This window comes from Nelumbo lutea, chromosome 1, assembly GCF_056320005.1.
Source record: "Nelumbo lutea isolate HS-2025 chromosome 1, American lotus-T2T, whole genome shotgun sequence".
Taxonomy (NCBI): domain Eukaryota; kingdom Viridiplantae; phylum Streptophyta; class Magnoliopsida; order Proteales; family Nelumbonaceae; genus Nelumbo; species Nelumbo lutea.
In genome coordinates this window covers 173,125,074-173,144,316 of record NC_142684.1, presented here as the reverse complement: position 1 = coordinate 173,144,316, position 19,243 = coordinate 173,125,074, and the positions used below count along the sequence as shown (strand labels likewise).

The following is a 19,243-nucleotide window of genomic DNA, read 5'->3' as shown; positions in this document are numbered from 1 at the left end:
TCATAGAAGGAAACTGGCCAGTTCCTAGCAAATCATACAAACATGGAGACTTGGCTGATGGAAGGAAATCCATTCATCCTCGATGTTGAATAAGTTCCATGTCAGAAATTTGTTTATTAATCCCTAACATTATGATAACTTGCACCTACAACTCTGGTAAAGTAGGCCATTACCCAATGTCAGTCCCTGCTATGGGTCTTGGGAGGATAGACTGGGTACAGTCCTCAGACTTGAACCTGTGTTTTCACCCTAGCAAGCCCGAGATTTTACCATTAAAACTCTAGGTAGGCTTCGAAAAACAAAAAGAACTATTAAATTTTATTTGTATACCTCCTGATAAATGGTAACACGTTAACCATCAAATATCATGGATGAGATGAATCAGAAAAGTAATAGCCTGCAAGTTCCAGAGGGATTTAAACGTTACTTGTAATGCTTGCTTTCAAATTATCACTACAGGGTTACAAATATGTCAAATATTGCAGCCTCATATTCCTCACCAAAGAACAGGTCATCTTGGATTGTCTGACATGAACCTGCAACAAAGACAACGGAAAGACATCAACACTTCAGTTCGAAGGAAGCAGCACCACCTTCAAAGATATGTGGCATAGAATCATTCTATGCCCAGGATCAATCCTACCACTTAAACTCTTTCCGTCTGTTTTTTCTATTTTGGATGTTATACATGTGGCAATGTTATTTGCAAAAATGACAGACAACTGATCAAAATGTTCGTTTCTTCTGCAATAATTTCTTATGCAATTGGAATATTCCTCCTATTAGCAGAAATTAGTCAATAACTAAATTACAAAAGTAACATAGCAGGCAAAATGAACCCCAGACCTTTGATAAGTAACCAAAAACTGGGGTTTGGTTTCCAGGTCATACGGTCCGACTGGATGGCCCGCTCTGACAAAAAAATAATTAAAAAACCCAGGTCAGCAGTTTGCTGTCCAAATCAACAGTTTTTGGCCCAAATAGCGGTTTTGGGGTAAAACGGAACCTGTCAGGTGACCAGTTCCCGGTTTTGAAAACCATGGAGTCAATTATACAAATGCCCTTGCGCAAACAACTACTTAACGTGCAATATGGTACATAATGTTCCTGTGGCAAATATCATCACAATATTTTGTAGTATGGGCAAACACAAATATAGCCATCTAAAAAAGGTGAGCACATGGCAACATTAAACATGCACATTTGAATAATCAAGACATGTGCCGTGTGGACAAAGAAAAATAGCTATCTAAAGAGTAAAGAGTAAAGGCAAGCACATATCAAAACTTAATCATGTACCTTTATACAAATGCCTTGAAGTACCACTTAAGTCAGATCACAGGCTACACCTGATTTGTAATTAATATCTACCAAGATCACAGGCTACACCTGATTTGTAATTAATATCTACCAAGGTATAAAACATAAGTTGCCAGATGTCCAGGAAAACTGAGTATTTCTAAAAAACTGGGTGGATAATGTTCGTCGCAAAAACCATGTATAAGTTTATTCATGGCCAATCAAAATGACTCCCCTACTAAAATAGATGCTACCAATTGGCAACAAACCCAGGGAACCCCACAAAAGGGCCAAAAATTGCTAAGACCCACATCAAACGTTCCAACAACACCCCCACGGAGGAGGCCACACATGCTAAGACTCCACCACACAATTGAGAAAACCCTTCTCCACTGAAACCTCTCTCTTCTTCATCCAGAAAACTCCTTTCTCACATAGAATCCAAATTTAAAATCAGTTTACATCAAGAGGAGTAATCCTACCCAAATCTAATTGGCATTCAACCTAGGGAAATAATTCAGAACACTGACAAGGCTTAAAATCAACCATGAATTACAAATCATAGATCAAGCTGCCAAATCAGAAAACATCTGATGTTATCATAAACCTTTGTATCAGCTTAGTCCACTAACTGAAATACACAAGAACCACTAAAATCCACCTGAGTAAAGAACTGGGCCTTCTCATCTGATACTACCATAGAGGCTAATGATAGACAAATTCAAAGTCAGAAACAAAAATCAAATTCTCGTACCTACAAGAAGGAAACAAAAATTTACCAACAGAATAGATATGTCAACAGTGATATAGCAATCAATTGTACAGAAATAGTAACCCAAGTAAGATTCTTACTTGTTACCATTTAATTTATAGGAATTTATACGCATCCTGTGGCATTAGAAATAATATTTTACTTAGGATTTCTTATTGATTATGTTGCTAAATCACCAACTATAATCTAAATACATGGTTGCCATTTACCAAAATAAAAGCCCAGATCCAAGAAATTCCCCTCTCATCATCTAAGTGTTATCAGATCCTTAAATCTCACCTGAAAGCTGTCAACCATAACAATGAGCTATACCAAAGTCAATTCAAGGCAGAGTACACTCTTCAATCACAGCCTTCCAATCCCTCATAACCATCCATCATGAACAAATATCACTATGATTATTTATTTCTCCGGTGCACCTACCCAATCACCACTGCTTTTGATTCAAATCCCCCCACCCCTGCACTAAAAAAATGTCTGAAATCATTGTACATGGACTTATCTAATTGGGGTTATTCTTTTTAGGTGGAGAAGAATATGCAAGAAAAGCATTTAAGAAACTGGAAGAAGGAAAGAGAATAATACTTTTCCTTGGGGTGGGGGTCAGTGTCTATTGTTGCTCGAGTTTTGGATGCAGGGAGTTGAGGTTTCAGGACTGTGGATTGCTAAGACAGATATAGAAGGTGCAAGGTGGACCGAGGGGATTGTTGAGCAGTAGTGGTTACAGACAGATTTGGCCATGTTTTATATACTGTTTATAGAGTATGTTAGAGTTCATTGGGCAACAGGGTATTAATTTTTCTTTTCTTTTATTGTGAGTGCTCCTGTCCTCATTTTACACTAAACAGGGGCATTATTGTAAACACAGCTAATTATACTCAATATAAATGCCCAGCAGTTATATGGGTTTTTCTCTTCTATTGCATTCCAGGTTCTATTTTCTCCCCTCTTCACTACAATTCTTTGTTCTACTTATTTCATGGTATCAGAGCAAGATCAAGGTAGATCCATCAATATTCTTCCCTTCTTTCTCTTGAACCTCCCATCAAATTTTCTTTTATTGGTCTCTCTCTCTCTCTCTCTCTCTCTCTCTCTCTTTTCTTCTAAGAACTCCACTTTTCAGTTTTGTTATGGTGATTAGTGATGGCAGTGACCATCACCATTGTTTGTGAGCTGCTTCTGCTGTGAGTGTCACCCTTGATTTGGCTAGACCAAGAGGGGGTGTGGTGATTTCTGGATTGTGAAGAGTTAAATAAAGGTATTATGATTGCTGCTGCTGTGTGATGATTGTTTGATGCATTCTTTATATGGGAAGCTGCTGCTGTAATCTCCTTAAATTTTCAGGTGAGTTCTTGAAGTTGTGTTAAAAATTGGGCATTTCTTCCCATTGTGAGAGACCTTGTTGGATTGTAGATAAATCTAATTTGAGATATCCTACCAGATCCGTTACATTGAAAAGAGTGAGAAAATATGGATTCCAAGGTTGCTGTTATGGTGTCTCCTGAGTTTCTCCCTATACAAATGAGTTCCATTAAACTTAAATGGAATTAACTATGCTGTTTGGGCAAATTCCGTTGAGGTTTTCCTTACTGCCAAAGGAAATTAAGTAGTTGACTGATAAGAAACCAGAAAGAAGGCACCTCTGCCTACTGATTGGGTGAAACAAGATTCTCAAATTAAAACCTGGTTGTGGAACTCTATGCAACTGAAGATAAGTAGTGGACTGATAATCCTTGATGCATCAAAACATATATGAGAACAGGTGGAAAAGATGTATTCTGGTAATAATAATATTACAAGGATACACAAGATGCATTGTGGTAGTAATAATATTACTAGTTTATCTGACTGATCTGCCCTGGTGGCAGTGATTTAAAAGGCACGTCTAGGCGCACAGGCAAGGCACATTTTAGGGTATGTGCTTTGCCTAGGTCCTAGGTGCAGCCTTGCGCCTCACCCCAAGCATGCGCCTTTTGAAAATTTGATACTTTTTTGCTTTTTTTGAATCTAGCAGCTAGGCCAGGGGTTCCGCCCCCGGACCCCTGTTCCGGTTCACTCGCTTTGTTACTCACCAAAGCTCCAAGAACCCCCTATTTGGTAATGTTGCCCATTCATTCATCCTAATAATCTTCTTAAAAAGCAATTAAAATTATAAAATCATTATTGATTTTAATCTAATGAATTCCAGTTATTGATCAAAAACAATATAAAATCATTATTTTTGTGTGAGAACTTAGAATTTAAGACCCTAACATGGTCTTGTTTGGGCTTGCCTCGAAGGGCGTGGCACAAAGGCGTAGAACCAGGAATGTAATATGTTTTACATCACATTAGAGCTATTTGAAGTAATGCAATTAAGGAAAAAAAGAGATTGTGGGTTTTACATGCTTGAAAATGTTTTATATGCTTGGCTTTATGTTTAAATTTTCATTTGAATACACTTTATATGTTATGTTTATGTATTTTAATTTTAGATAATAGGTTTTTTAAAATATAATTCTATATTTTTTATTAATTTATGTTTAATATTTATTATTTTTGGATTATTTTTACCATTTTTTTGCTTTTTTTTTGTATTTTTACACCTTGCTTCAAAAAGACACATATGCCTTGCCTTATGCCTCAGGCACAAATTGGCCCATGTGCCTTCTTTTAAAACACTGCTTTTAACTCCCCCAAATAGAAAGCCATAAAATGAATTACAATATAGCCCAAAAATTAGTGTTTCTTCCCACCCCCTATTTAGCTAAAGCATCAGCCATGGAGTTGGCGTCCCTCTTAACCAAACTCAGCTTGACATCCATTCCTTGAATCAAGTATCTAAATTTCCTTTTCTCATTCATGTAATCCCACTGTCCCCCTCTCCTCTTTTTGAAGCCAGCCAATAACCATCTTAGAACCCCCTTCAATTAATACCTTAATAAGGTTAAGCTCATTTGCTCTCTTGGTTCCTTCCATCACAGCAAGGATTTCTGCTCTTAATGAATCCTCAATACCAATGGGAGTAGAGAAAAGAACCACAAATTCGCCATCTTCATCTCAAAAAACACATCCAATACCTGAAGGTCCGGGGTTTCCTTCACTGCTACCATCAAAGTTCAGCTTGATGAAACCATTAGTAGGGGGAGACCAAGTAGGTACAACTAACTCTTTCAATGGCTCAGAATCAGCCACTTCTCTCCACTTCTTCCTCTAATCTAATGCAGGAATTCCATCAAAAAGTTTCAAAGTTTCATCCAATGGATCACCCTAGCTGTAATGACTTCAATTAGAGCATCCATGCCTTTGAACAGCCTTTGATTTCTCTCTTCCTAAACAGTCCAACAAACTGCAGCCCTTAAACATATCCATAATGCTTTTCCCCTCTTCTTTTGCTAGCTAACAGAAGTAGGGTCAAAAAGTCTTTGAACATTTGGGGTGGGTGGGTGGGGGGGGGGGTTCTGATAAATAACACTTTCATTAAATCATCAATAGAAGATTTACAAGAAGAAGACAAACACACTTATCTTCCAAGAGCAACAAAAGACCTCAAGAAAAGGAAAAAGAAAAAAGAAAAAAACACTAAAGTTACAGCTTAACCCAAAACAGTGAACCCTTTATGCCCAATCTTTTAACCCAACATGTCTTAACTTCCATCTCCTACACCAGCCACTTGAATTTCCTCCTCTCATTGTTGTACTTCCATAAGCCATTGTGATCTTTAATCAGCCACCCTATCACCACCTCTAAATCCCCTTCAATTATGAGTTTCCTGATGTTCAACTCCTTAGCTTTCTGAACTCCTTCCATAACTGCAAAGATCTCAGCTCTAAGGGAGTCACCCACTCCTATTGGGCCTAAGAAAATGGCAAAAATGACCCCATTTTCATCCCTAAAAACACCCCCAATCCCCGATTGTCCCGGATTTCCCCTACTACACCATCAAAGTTTAATTTCAAGAATCCACTAGGTGGAGGGGTCCAAGCCACACTCATTATTGACTTGGTCTTTGTGCAATTTGCAATTTCACCCCACTTCCTCAACATGTCATCCACAGTGTAATCTGTGAATAGCTCCAAAGATTTCAGCCACTGTACTGCCCTAATATGTATGATAGCCCTCAGATCTGGCTCTTCTCTTAGCTTCTGAGATTATCCTGGATTTTCTTTCTTCCCAAAGTGTCCAACATACTGCAGCCCTTAGTCCTCTCCACATAGTCCTTCCCCTTTTTATCCGCCACCTGAAAAAAGAAAGGGAAAAAAGGCCCTGCAAGTCTAATGGAGGATTCCAGCTACATCCAAATAGGGAGAAAGCCCAATCCCAAATTGACCTCGCAAAATGGCAAGGCACCAGTAGGTGAAAACCAGTCTCCCCATCCGCTTTACAAAGAACACACCACTAAGGTGACAAGCAAGTATTGAGTCTCTTCTTTTGGAGTAGATCACCAGTGTTGATTCCTTCCAGATAGGCTTCCCAACAAAAACTACAAACCCTAGGAGGTATTACTCTGCACCAAACCTCATCAATAGGGAAAGGGGGGAAGTAGGACTGGTGGACTGACTTAAGAATTTGAAGAAAGAAGCACAAGAAAAGATGCCATTGGGGGTAGGTGTCCAAATTCTAGAATCCGCCGTAGTGGGGTCTAAGACAACGTTATCAAGAAGTGCAATAAAGGCTCGAAATACTGTCGAAGTCTGAGTCTCTCAAATCCCTTCTTAGACCCAAGTTCCACCCAATCCCAGAAGTGGAAGAGGACAGGGTGGTGAAAGACGAGATTGGCTCATTTTTTCAAATTAGAAAGAGCATACAAAGAAGGAAACTGATCCTTTAGAGGGGCACTCCCCACCCAGGTTTGTTCCCAAAATTTTATGGAGTTACCAGAATTCAAATCATACCTGATATTAGGGGAGAAAACTGGTAGCAGGTCATGAATGGCTTTCCAAGGAGAATTGCTTATGGTCCTAGCTCTGATTCCAGCGTCCCATCCATTGTGCTCCAGCCCATGTATATTTTCTAGGATCCACCTCCACTCAAACAAGGAAGAAGACTATTCCCAAACTGATTGTGTAAGGGGACAGGATATTAACAAGTGATGAATGGAGATTGCATAAACAGAAGGGTATAACTCTTTGAGGGAGGTTTACCCGACCAAACATGCTCCCAAAATTTGACAAAACTACTGGAGCAAGGGTAATGCCTAATGTGGTTGAGGAATAAAAACAAGATAGCATGGATAGACTTCCAAGGAGAAGCTCTTGTAGCCCTAGCCAACAACATACCAGCATCCCAACCATCAGCCGCAAGACCATGAATACTGACAATCACCTCAGCCCACATCTTGTCCTTCTCAATAGGAATCTCCATAACCACTTAGCCAATAAAGCCCTATTTCCTTCTTGAATATTTGCCACACCAAGCCCACCAAACTTCTTGCTTCTTTTGACAATTTCCTAGCAAACTCTATGATCTTTCTTCTCTTCCCCTGGCTCCCACAAAACGTCTCTCATCAACTTCTCAAGCTTCATACTAACCTCAGAAAGAATTCTGAAAACAGACATGAGATAAATTGGCAAATTGGCAAGAGTGAACTTTAAGGGTGATCCTACCCCCCACATCTAATTGGACCCTTTAAATTGCTTTTTTACATGGTGATCTTTATGAAAAGGTCTATATGGAGCAACCCCCATGAGTGTGTCATTTTAAAAAGGCTTTGTGTGGACTTAAGCAACCCCCATGAGTGTGGTTTGGTAAATTTAGTGAAGTAGTTCTGATGTTGGGTTAAAATGATAACAATCTAAAATCATTCATTTTTCTATCGTGCATCAAAACATGGATATATTGTTCTAGTTGTACATGTGGATGATATTGTAATTATAGGAACTAGGAAATGATGAAAAGGGTATTGGAGAATTGAAGACTTCCTTGTAGAATCAATTCCACACTAAGGATCCCAATAAGTTGTGGCATTCCTTGGGTATTGACCATTGAGGTTACTCGATCTAAAACTGAGATATTTATGCCTATCACAAAGGAAGTATGTGCTAGATTTGTTGTAGGAATAGTGATGTTAAGGGCCAAAGCTACTACAACACCTATGAATCCTAATACTAGGATTGCTCCAGATCAAGGGAGCTAATTGATGATCTAGGCAAGTACAAGAGATTGGTTGGCAAGCTATACTACATCACTACTACACACCCAGAAGTCACTTGAGAGAAGAGAACTCAAAAACAAATCAACTCCTTATATTCAGAAACCTCCTAACTTCTCTTCAGAACTTTTTTGAATTTCCTGACCTTTTTGATGGGTCCAATCCCAAATAAACCTCCCTTCAGCCTTGTGTGATTCAATGTGCTTTGTGCCTTCCAAAATGTCTTCTGCATTAGAAAACCTCTTAAAATACTCCACCTTTTTAGTACCAGCATTAATCCTTTCCAATTCCAATTCCAAATCCTCTCAAAATATTCAAAATCTTTATGTTCGCTACCTTGTTCTGCTGCAGCCCCCACCAATCCAAATGATTTGATTTGATTATATTTTATTTTTGAAACTCCTCTGCTAGTATGCTTCTAAGTTGAAGCCTTCTGATTCCTTACTGAAATTATCCTATTTCCTTTCCCTCTCCTCCAACTCCAACTCTCTATACACCCTCTTGCAAACTTTTCACCCCCAAGAAAGATAGCCCCAGGATCTTACTTGCTTCCACCTCTATATTCAGTTATTCACTACTTCCTCTGGACCAATCTATTCTCTACATGCCCATATATCTCATTTGCAGTTAGTGTGGTTAGCCAATTCATGGAATTTCTAAGAGTTCCACATTCAGAGGTAATCTATATGATATTGTATATCTAAAGGGATCTCTAGAAAGTGAACCAACATATAGAGATCATAAGCATCTACCTATATCAGGATTCTCTACAGACTAGGGTGGTTCTATTAGACAATTATGCCCTTAGCTCCAATCAAATTGATGTACTTATTGGCATTTATTGTAAATGAATGAAGTACATAATTGATTCAAGTTATTTTGGTGTGTTTCTGTGTAATACCCTTAAACTGAACACTAATGAGACTCGTGCTAGTTAAGAATCTTCACAGCCGTTGAATAAACCTGGGGAGGTTTATCTTGCCAAGGCTGACACTGATGTGCTGCTAAGAAGGTTGGAGTGACTGGTCTCAAGCGACCAGGGTAAGACCCAAAGCACATATAGTGTGGGTTTTCTTGAAACCTTGAACCGGACCAAATTCCAGTATTGCGTTGGACCTTGGAGACAGATGGGCAAAACTGGAATGTTACACCTGACCCCTAGACTCGATAATGGTACTACACTAGGTGTCAGATTGGGTCGTCTTTGATATGCCAATCAGTGAGATCCTTAACCAGGTTAAAACCTGGGTATGTTGGAGCAATTTGAGAATTCACCTGAGTGGGTGATCATAATGATAGAATCAACCCATTTGTCGGACAAAGTGAATGATCAAGGAATGCACTCTCTTTGATGGAAACCTAAAACTACTAGCAATTAATTTCAAACTTGTTGAGGTTTGTTTTGCAAAATATATTTATATAGAGATTGATGTCCTAAACTCCTTGCCTCCCTCCTTCAATCAGTTTATCATAAACTATAACATGAATAAGCTAAATGTTAGACTTCAGGAACTCAACAATATATTGCAGATGGCTGAAGAACTAATTAAGAAGGACAAACTGATAGCCATGCTTGTTGAAGGTGGCAATTCGGGTACGATAAAGATGAGGGCAAAGAAGCCTCAGAAAAATGTTAGTAAGTCAAAGGCAAAAGAAAGACAAGACATCGGATGCCTGTCACTTTTGCAAGTAGACCAGCCACTAGAAGAGGAATTGCCTTCAGTATTTGGAGACTAAGATGCAAGGTAATTTCGAATCTTTTGTCATAGAAACCAATTTGTTAGTCACTTCTGCTTTCTGGTGTATTGACTACGGGGCTTCTACCCATGCATGTAACACATTGCAAGGGTTCAAGACAAATAGAAGACTGAGTGATGGAAAAGTTATGCTCTACTTAGGGAATTCTGCAACAGTTGCAGCTACAACCATAGGAACTGTAGAATTAGTTTTCAGAAAATGAATTATTGTACTTAAAGATTGTCTTTATGTACTTACACTTAGAAGAAATTTGATATCAGTTTCAAAATTGTGCATGAATGGTTATTCTATTTTGTTCAATAATGTGATTACTGTTAAACAGAATAACAAATTCCTCGCATACGGAAAACTTGAGAATGGTCTCTATGTTTTCCATCATTCTCTGGAAACAAACTTAATTGAAACTACATCGGAACTAATCCCTAAGAAGAGAACTCGTGATACAGTTAATCCCATGTGCCTTACTGACTTGGCTACATTAATATAGATCGTATCACAAGGTTAGTAAATGATGGCCCTTTGGATTTTCTAACTGTAGAAGATCTCCCAACTTGTGAGCCTTGCCTTCAGGGTAAGATGACGAAACGGCCATTTACAAGTAAGCCTAAAAAATCTACAGGCACACTTGACCTTATACATACTGATGTATGTGGTCTCATGAATGTTAGGACACATAACCAACACGTTTATTTTATAACATTCACTGATGACTTCTCACAATATGGTTACATGTACCTAATGAGACACAAGTTTGAATCCTTTGAAAAGTTCAAAGATTTAGACAAGAGGTCGAGAAACAGTTGGGGAGACAAATTAAGGCCCTTCGATCAAATCGAGGCGAATATTTCTCTGACGAATTCGGGGACTAATTGAAGGATAATGAGATTGTATCACAATTAGCTCATCCTACAACACTACAATTAAACGGTGTATTGGAGAGGAGAAATCAGACTCTATTGGATATAGTCTATTCACTTCTCGTCCACTCAAAGTTGCCTATATCCTTTTGGGGTTACGCATTAGAAACTACGATTTACGTGTTGAACCAAGTTCCAACCAAATTCGTTCCTAAGACTCCCTATGAACTATGAACCAATAAGAAACTAAGTGTAAGACACTTGAAGATTTGAGAGTGTCCGACACATGTTAAAAGAACAAGTGCTAACAATTAGAACCCAAAACCAATCGTTGCCTATTTGTAGGTTGCCCCCAAAACTCTGTAAGTTACTTATTCTATAATCCGAAAGAGCAATAAGTGTTTTGCAATCGAAATGCCTCCCAGAGGTAGTAGGAAATGTCCCACAAGCTCCATATAATAACCAACATAGAATGTCTACTTGGGTATCTAAGCATCCAGTTCATTACAGCTATTACCAAGAAAGTTACTTGATGGAAGCCACGACCAGAGAGGAAGATCCCGTAACTTATACGGAAGCTATGTTGGACATAAATTCCTTGAAGTGGGTAGACGCCATGAAAGCCGAGATGGATTCAATGAAGACCAAAAAGGTATGGACTCTTGTAGACCCGCCCTCAGGGGTGAAAGCAATTTGTTGCAAGTGGATTTACAAGAGGAAGAAGGGGCCATATGGTAACGTTGAGACCTATAAAGCTCGTCTTGTGGCGAAAGAGTACACTCAAAAATATGGAATCAACTGTGAGGAAACATTTTCGCCAATGGCCATGCTTAAGTCTATTAGAAACCTACTAGCTGCAACAGCATACCATGATTACGAGATCTGGCAAATGAATGTCAAAATTGCGTTCCTGAATGGAGATCTTACTGATATATATATATATATATATATATATATATATATTCAATTGATCCATATATGGACTTAAGCAAGATTATAAGAGCTAGAACATCCGGTTTGACTCTACTGTCAAACAGTTTGACTTTGAGCAGAATCCGAATGAGCCCTGTGTTTACAAGAAGACAGTTGGAGATAAGGTTACATTCCTAATTCTGCATGTAGATGACATTCTACCCATTGGAAATGACGTAGAAATGTTTACGGTGAAAGTATGGCTTTTACAACAATTCTCCATGAAAGATCTTGGAAAAGCCTCTTGCATCTTGGGACTTCGATTTTATAGAAATAGATCAAAGAGGATAATAGGATTATCCCACTCTACTTACATTGACAAGATTGTCAAAAGATACAATATGGAGAACTCCAAGAAAGAACATGTTCCTTTCAGGCACGGAGTCATTCTCTCCAAGGGTATCTCTCACAAGACTCCTGAGGATATTGAAGGCATTAGAGAGACTCCCTATGCTTCAACCGTAGGGAGAATCATGTATGACATGTTGGCACTCGGCCTGTTCAAGCAGTGAGTGTGGTAAGTAGATTTCAATCTAACCCAGGTCAGGAGCACTGGACAGCTATGAAACACATACTAAAATACCTTCAAAGAACAAAAGAGTTTGTCTAGTATTCGATGATAGTTCACTACAGATCCGGAATACTAATGTCGATTTCCAACTAGACCCAGATAATAGAAAGTCCACATCTGGTTACATATTCACGATGGGGTCCTGTACAGTCAGCTGAAAAAGCAACAAACAAGGATCCATCGCATATTCCACAACCGAGGCCGAATACATTGTCACAATTGAAGTTGCCAGGGAAGCCATTTAGATGAAGAGTTCATTCAAGAATTAGGAGTAGTTTCATCCAACATATCACCCATTCCACTATTGTGTGACAACACTGGAGTCATTGCTCAGGCTAAGGAGCCACGAGCCCATTCGAAGTCAAAGCACATCAAGAGGAAATACCATATACTCTAGAAGATTATTGGTAAAGGGGTCGTCTAGATTCAAAAAGCAGTGCCAGTGGAGAATGTAACAGACCCATTAACTAAGCCACTAATACAAAAATTGTTTGAGAAACACGTGGAAAGTATAGAACTCCGGCTTGTACCCGATTGGACCTAATTGCAAGTGGAAGTTGTTAGACAGTTATGCCCTTAGCTCCAATCAGATTGATGTAATTATTGACATTTATTGTAAATGAATAAAGTGCATAATTGATTCATGTTATTTTGGTGTGTTTTGTGTAATACGCTTAAACTGGACACTAATGAGACTTGTGTTAGTTTAAAATCTTCACAGCCATTGAATAAACCTGGGGAGGTTTATCTTGCCAAGGTTAACACTGATATGCTGCCAAGAAAGTTGGAGTGGCTGGTTTCAAGCTACCAGGGTAAGATCCAAAGCACATGTAGTGTGGGTTTTCTTGAAACCCTAAACCGGACCAAATTCCAATTTTGTCTTAGACCTTGGAGATAGATGGGCAAAACTGGAATGTTACACCTGACCCCTAGACTCGCTTATAGTATTACACTAAGTGTCGGATTGGGTTGTCTTTGATATGCCAATTAGTGAGATCCTTAACTGGGTCAAAACCTGAGTATGTTAGGGCAGTTCGAGAATTCACCTGAGTGGGTGATAATAGTGACAGGATCAGCCCCTTTGTCGGACAAAGTGAATGATCAAGGAATGCACTGTCTCTGATGAAAACCTAAAATTGCTGGCAGTTAATTTCTAACTTGTTGAAATTTGTTTTGCAAAATATATTTATATAGAGATATATATATTAGTGTTTCACAAAATGTTTGCAAAATGTTTTAATTCCCAGGATCCATGTGAGTAGAGAGTGCAACATTGTACCTTACAACCGAGGGAGAGTTCCTCTCTTGTCGGGTAGTGTTTGATCATTATGGGCTGGGAGATTAAGTGTAAGACCATTGAGGGTTATACCTAATGGGCTAATTTTGTATCTGCCCATAATCCTTGTGCCTTCACAAGGTGGCTGAACCCAATGACTAGTTAGTGTAAATGTTGGGCCCATTAAGAACCCATACAAATGGACTCAGGGGTGCATTGTGTTCTGCAATGTATTTGGCCATACAAATGAACCCATGTGATTGATGTATACATCAATGCTAGGGTCCTACGCCATACAAAAAGAGCCAAACTAGCCAGCATTTAAAGGGTAAAGTGAGCACAATGACTCAATGGGCCTCTGACCCATTTTAAACTGGGCTTAAGTGATTTAATTAAATGGGCGAATTTGGGTTTATAACCTGATTAGGATTAGCAGTTGGATAAAATAAGTCTTATCAAACTTAAGAGTCCAGAAGCAAATATCAGATTTGGATCAAGAAATCCATTCCTAATTGGATTAGGAAGTTGATCCAGAGAAGGTTATAAACATGGGGGCAAATTCCACAGAAAGATCACTTCTTCTCTGCAATCTTTTTCTTCTTCTCTTGTCGCCCTACCTAGTTTGATCTCCACCTCTTGGAGTGATAAAAAACTGTTCTTGATATTGTTTCTTGGTGAAGAAACAATCTGAAGTTGTGCTCACACAACCCTAAATGATTATTGCTGAAGAATCACAAGTTCTTGCGGAAGAACCATTCTTGTTGATCCTGCTTCAACATTCGCTATGTTATCTTCAGTGGAGCCAAATTTGGTAACCTCTTTGGGTGTGAACACATACGTTGGGAGTTTTACATTGATTTCATATCAGGTACTACCCTCTCACCAATCTTGGTTTCAGATTTGGTCTGATTTGTTTCAAGAACAAACCTTAAAAAATGCAATTTTTTTTTTTAAATCAGGAAATAGGATTCCCAAATGGGAGAAAGAAATTTTTGAAATTTCACCCAGCCACCCTGCATGGTTCGACCATCCATATGATGGATCTTCCATCCCTTCAGGTTCACCATCTGTTTGGAGATGTACAATAGGACATTCCGTTTTTTCTTAGAGAAAACCTAATTTCTTGGAAAAGTAAGAAATAAAATGTCATGGCTAAGTCTAGTTAAGCTGAATACGGGCTATGAGACAAACCACTTGTGAAGTGATGTAGATTAAACACATGCCAAGAGATAGGGTTCTCACTAAAACGTCCAACACATTGCATCAAATCTTGTGTTAATTAAAGAACTAAAGATATTGAAGTAGAATGTCCCTTTGTTCATGAGAAGGTGTAAGATTCTATACACATTGCATCAAATCTTGTGTTAATTAAAGAACTAAAGATATTGAAGTAGAATGTCCCTTTGTTCATGAGAAGGTGCAAGATGGTGATGTTGTAATTCCTTATGTTAAATCAGAGGATCAACTGCAGATCTTTTCACTAAAGAATTGTGCAAAGCAAGGATGGATTTTATCACAACCAAGCTGGGGTTAAATGCACATTCCCTAGCTTGAGGGAGTAATAGTAGTTATAAACAGATTTGGGGATGATTTGTATACTGTTTATATGGTATATTATAGTTCATTGGTGACAAGATATTAGAGTTCATTCATTGGTAGGATATTAGTATCTTTCCTATTCTTTTATTATGAGTGTTCCTGTCCTTATTTTATACTAAACAGGGGCATTATTGTAAACCTAGATAATTATACTTAATATAAATATTGAGCCAACCTGTTAGGAGAGGTTAATTGCTTTCAGTTTTTCTCCCTTCTTTTCTGTTACATTCAAGATTCTTTTTCCCTCTCTGCTACAATTCTTTCTTCTACTTATTTCAGGAAGGGGGAGAATTCTCTGGTGAAGGAGAATTGTTTGTTGTTCTTTGTGTTCTAGTTGGTGGAGCTTTTGCTGGTCATTAGCAGGCCAAGTTTTCTACAGGGTTTTGATTTAGAACGGGGTTGTAGATTTTAGTCGTTTTGGTTGACGCTTGTCAAAAGAAAGTATTGTTGGATTGTTATTGTAGTAGTTGCCTCGTTTTTCCGGTAGAAAAATGGGCTACAAACAAGGGTAGATCTCCCCAAACCGTAGACTTCCCAACCCTGGTGAAGGCAGGACAAAATCCCATGTCTCTGTTACACCAGCTAGAGACTTTAGCAGCAAGCTAACTGGCACATTCATTGTAGTTACCTCTCGGTACCTCTTTTTTATTGTTGCCTTATCTTCTACCATTCTTATTCTATTGAGATTTTCTTTTATTATCAAAAAATGATCGTCTGTCTACCAATGTAAGAAAATGATTGCCCATTACTCTCATGCTTGTTTCCCCTCCTTCCTACAAGACCTATGAACTAAATTTTCTTTTTTTCTTTTTACCCTGAGATGGAATTCATACTTTTAGAAAGCATCAAAACCCTGACCATAAGACATTGCACCATTTGAACACCTCCGTCCCACACTTTGGATTCCATTCCATTCTCATCCTTTACAATGGTATTGCATGGCACGTTTTGACAGAGAAAATGCCACAATTAAAATGCCAATTAGGGGAACCTGGATAAGCTCTAACCCCCTTCCCCTCTTTCTTCCCCTGGAGTTTGTCAATGACCATAATCCAAATACAAGACCAGAATCTAATAAAGACATACAATAAATCATTGTTTTAAAGAACACCAAAGACATGCCTACAAGCAAGTCACTAAGAAAATGCCCTGAGGCACTGAAGCACAGCATAGAAGCATACAAATAGGACCAGGTTTTGCCTTTGAACCCTCCCAGCTCCCAAAGAAAGTTTCTAAGAATTAAATACAATAGCATTAGTATACCTTTTACTTAATATAATAAAAATATATTAGAATACTAAAATATGAATGTCCAAAATGGTCAAAGTAATTAAAAATAAAAAAATAGTTAAACAATTGCCTTTAGTACCCCTCCTTTTGATGTAGCTTTTGACTTTTTTTTTTTTTTGATAATTGATGTAGCTTTTGAAATTTGGAACTCCATCTCCCACTTCCTAGCACTAAGATTTCAACTACTATTAATTGGGAAAAGTGGCAGCTTTCTATGGAGGTGATCCTATCCTGTTTCTTCATTGAAAAAGAAACAAAACAAAGGAGCTCACATAAACACGTGTATGAGAGAGAGAGAGAGAGAGAGAGAGAGAGAGAGAGAGAGAGAGAGAGAGAGAGAATATGAACAACGCCTTTTAATTTAAATTCTACATATACTACTACAGTTTTGATGCATTCTCCTTAAAATGTGTAAAAAAGCTTAATAATTATTAGGCAAGAACATTAAAGTACATGGTAAAACGTACATGAGGATCATGCATCAGCACCCTCGGAGCCTTTTGCTGCAAAAGGATCGTGAGTAGGACCAACATCCTGCCCAATATGGCGTTGAACCAACCGCTGTAAATCAGCCATAACCTTGTGCTCACGTTTCGCCTTCTCTTCATAGTTAAACATTGCCAATGCCCGCTTGTCCTCAGCACTGTACACCTGGTTTTCTTTTCTAATACGGATGGCATTCATTCTCTGATGCCTACTACCACTCATCACATAGCCAAGGCTTTCAAACTTCTGAATTTCTTCAGCCGAAAGGCCCACCTCTCCTCTTCGAGGAATACGCTTTCCTTGCTGCACGTATTGAGCAATAGCATCACCTTCACCTGGCCTGAGAGCCCCTCCATAGCTAATATGACCTTCAGCTTTTGGAAGCGGCACAGGTCCCACAAACAGTTCATTATCCAGAGTAGGTTTCTTATGCGCCTCAATCATCTCTTTGAACTTGAAGACCTCAGCATTAATTTCAGACTTATTTGAGTCATCTGCATTCACATTGCCTTTTTCTTCAGCATCTGAGTCAGAATTCTCGGTGTAACTCTCACTGTCTGATTCAGACCTTCTCCTCCTCCTTTTTGTACGAGAAGGCTTGACGAGTCTCCTCTTCTTGGATCTCGTGTGATCATCAGAGGCCCTGCTCGAATCAGATTCCTCACTTCCACCGTCCTCACTCAAGCTTTCATCAGATTCATTGTCCCTACTCTTCCTCCTTGTTCTTCGCTTTCTGCTACGCCTGCTGCTCTTCTTCCCTCGCCTACTCTTCCCTCTTCCTGACTTCTTCCTATCTCTACTATCTTCATCAGTGGATTCAGAGCCCTCAGAGTTGCTCATGTCATCATCTGATTCCGTATCAGTAGCCGATTTCCTACTTCTACGCCTCCTAGAACTTGAGGATTTACCCTTCCGCCGACCACTCTTTCCTCTCCCCTTATTTCTCTTCGGCTTCGAGTCATCGGTGTCTGGCCCTGGATCCGATGAACCACTACCAGATTCTTCAGATTCAGAAACCCTACCACGGCCAATTCCATTATCACGATCTCCATCTCTATTTTCACCATCACCCGTAATCTTATCTGCCGTTTCCTTCACTTCATCCAGCGGCTTCTCCGACTGCTCCCTCTCACTCCAAGGAGGACTAGGGGTTACATTCCAAATACAGTTCTTCATATTCTTTCTTAATTTCTGACGCTTCAGCCTCCGATACTCTTCGTAGCTTAATCCCTTCAATTCCTCGTCGGAATCCGACTCTGGAACCCGTCCGTTCCTGAAATCCCTATCGAGAAATGATGCACCGCGATCCTTCCGGTCGTAACGGTCGAGTCGTCGACCTTCGGGGGACGTGTTACCAGACCTAGGGTTTCTCCTAGGGTTTACGTGACCGTTGGATTCTGCTCGATCACGACGACGATCTGATTCATAACGAGATCTTCCGTAACCGTTAACCGGACTACGACTACCGCTACGGCCACGACGATCGTCGGAGGAGTATCGAGGAGATAAAGACCTAACTGAATCAGGGGAGTAGCGATCGTTTTCCAGGTCGGCGCGACGTCGCCCTTCTGGAATTTCCACCCTTGAGGATAACCTTGAGTCCCGCCTTCGCGGGATGTCGTCGTTGTCCAACTCTCTGCCTCTACCCATCTGTGGATTTAGGGATGAATGGCAGCGCGAAGTTAGTCGGTTGCTCTTAAATATGGAACGCGGGGGGTGTCGAAGGATCGGTTTTCTGACCGGACCACCATACCTAGACCCGAACACCACCATATAACTAAGGATGATCATGAGCCGGACCCGGTCCGAGTATTGCTAGGATATTAACATGGTATAGGACCCGGACTGCACCGTGATTTAATAATATATGTCCGGGTCTGGGATTGGGTTGGGCCAGGCCAGACGTGCGGGAGTACGCACATAGACATCATAATTCAACTCTCAACTTTGAATGATGCTTGGGCTTGCGCTTAGGGCCCTAACTAAGCTAAAATATTAAATGAAGATTCAACTTTCAGTTATAAACATCTATTCTATATTTATTTTTAAAAGATATAGCATATAAACATCCTATTTATTTTGGGTAAAATATAAAAGCCTCCCTTATTTATTTATTCTGACAATTATAAAAATTTCTCCTAAAGTTTTACTTTTAACAAAAATCTTTCTTAAAATTTTGGAAAATTCAACACAAAGCTATACAAAAAAACGTTTGACCAATATATTATTTTTT

The 19,243-nt window shown here is 39.3% G+C and overlaps 1 protein-coding gene across 2 annotated transcripts; it reads right to left on the bottom strand.

The window, feature by feature from the left end:
- Positions 1-290: 290 nt before the first annotated feature.
- Positions 291-18,755, bottom strand: LOC148879250 (uncharacterized). Of its 2 annotated transcripts, XM_088960723.1 has the most exons (3): positions 16,992-18,755; positions 501-536; positions 291-397 (listed from the first exon to the last, which is right to left on the bottom strand). In XM_088960723.1, exon 1 carries the CDS (start codon positions 18,658-18,660, stop codon positions 16,999-17,001), a length of 1,662 nt encoding a protein of 553 aa, XP_088816849.1. In that variant the 5' UTR covers positions 18,661-18,755; the 3' UTR covers positions 291-397; positions 501-536; positions 16,992-16,998. The 2 variants fall into 2 exon arrangements, with proteins under 2 accessions (XP_088816849.1, XP_088816848.1); XM_088960722.1 differs by having other exon boundaries at positions 291-536.
- Positions 18,756-19,243: the final 488 nt, after the last annotated feature.

Bases quoted from the DNA above. Each gene is read 5' to 3' on its own strand.
- LOC148879250 (XM_088960722.1), bottom strand. From the start codon at position 18,660: ATGGGTAGAGGCAGAGAGTTGGACAACGACGACATCCCGCGAAGGCGG.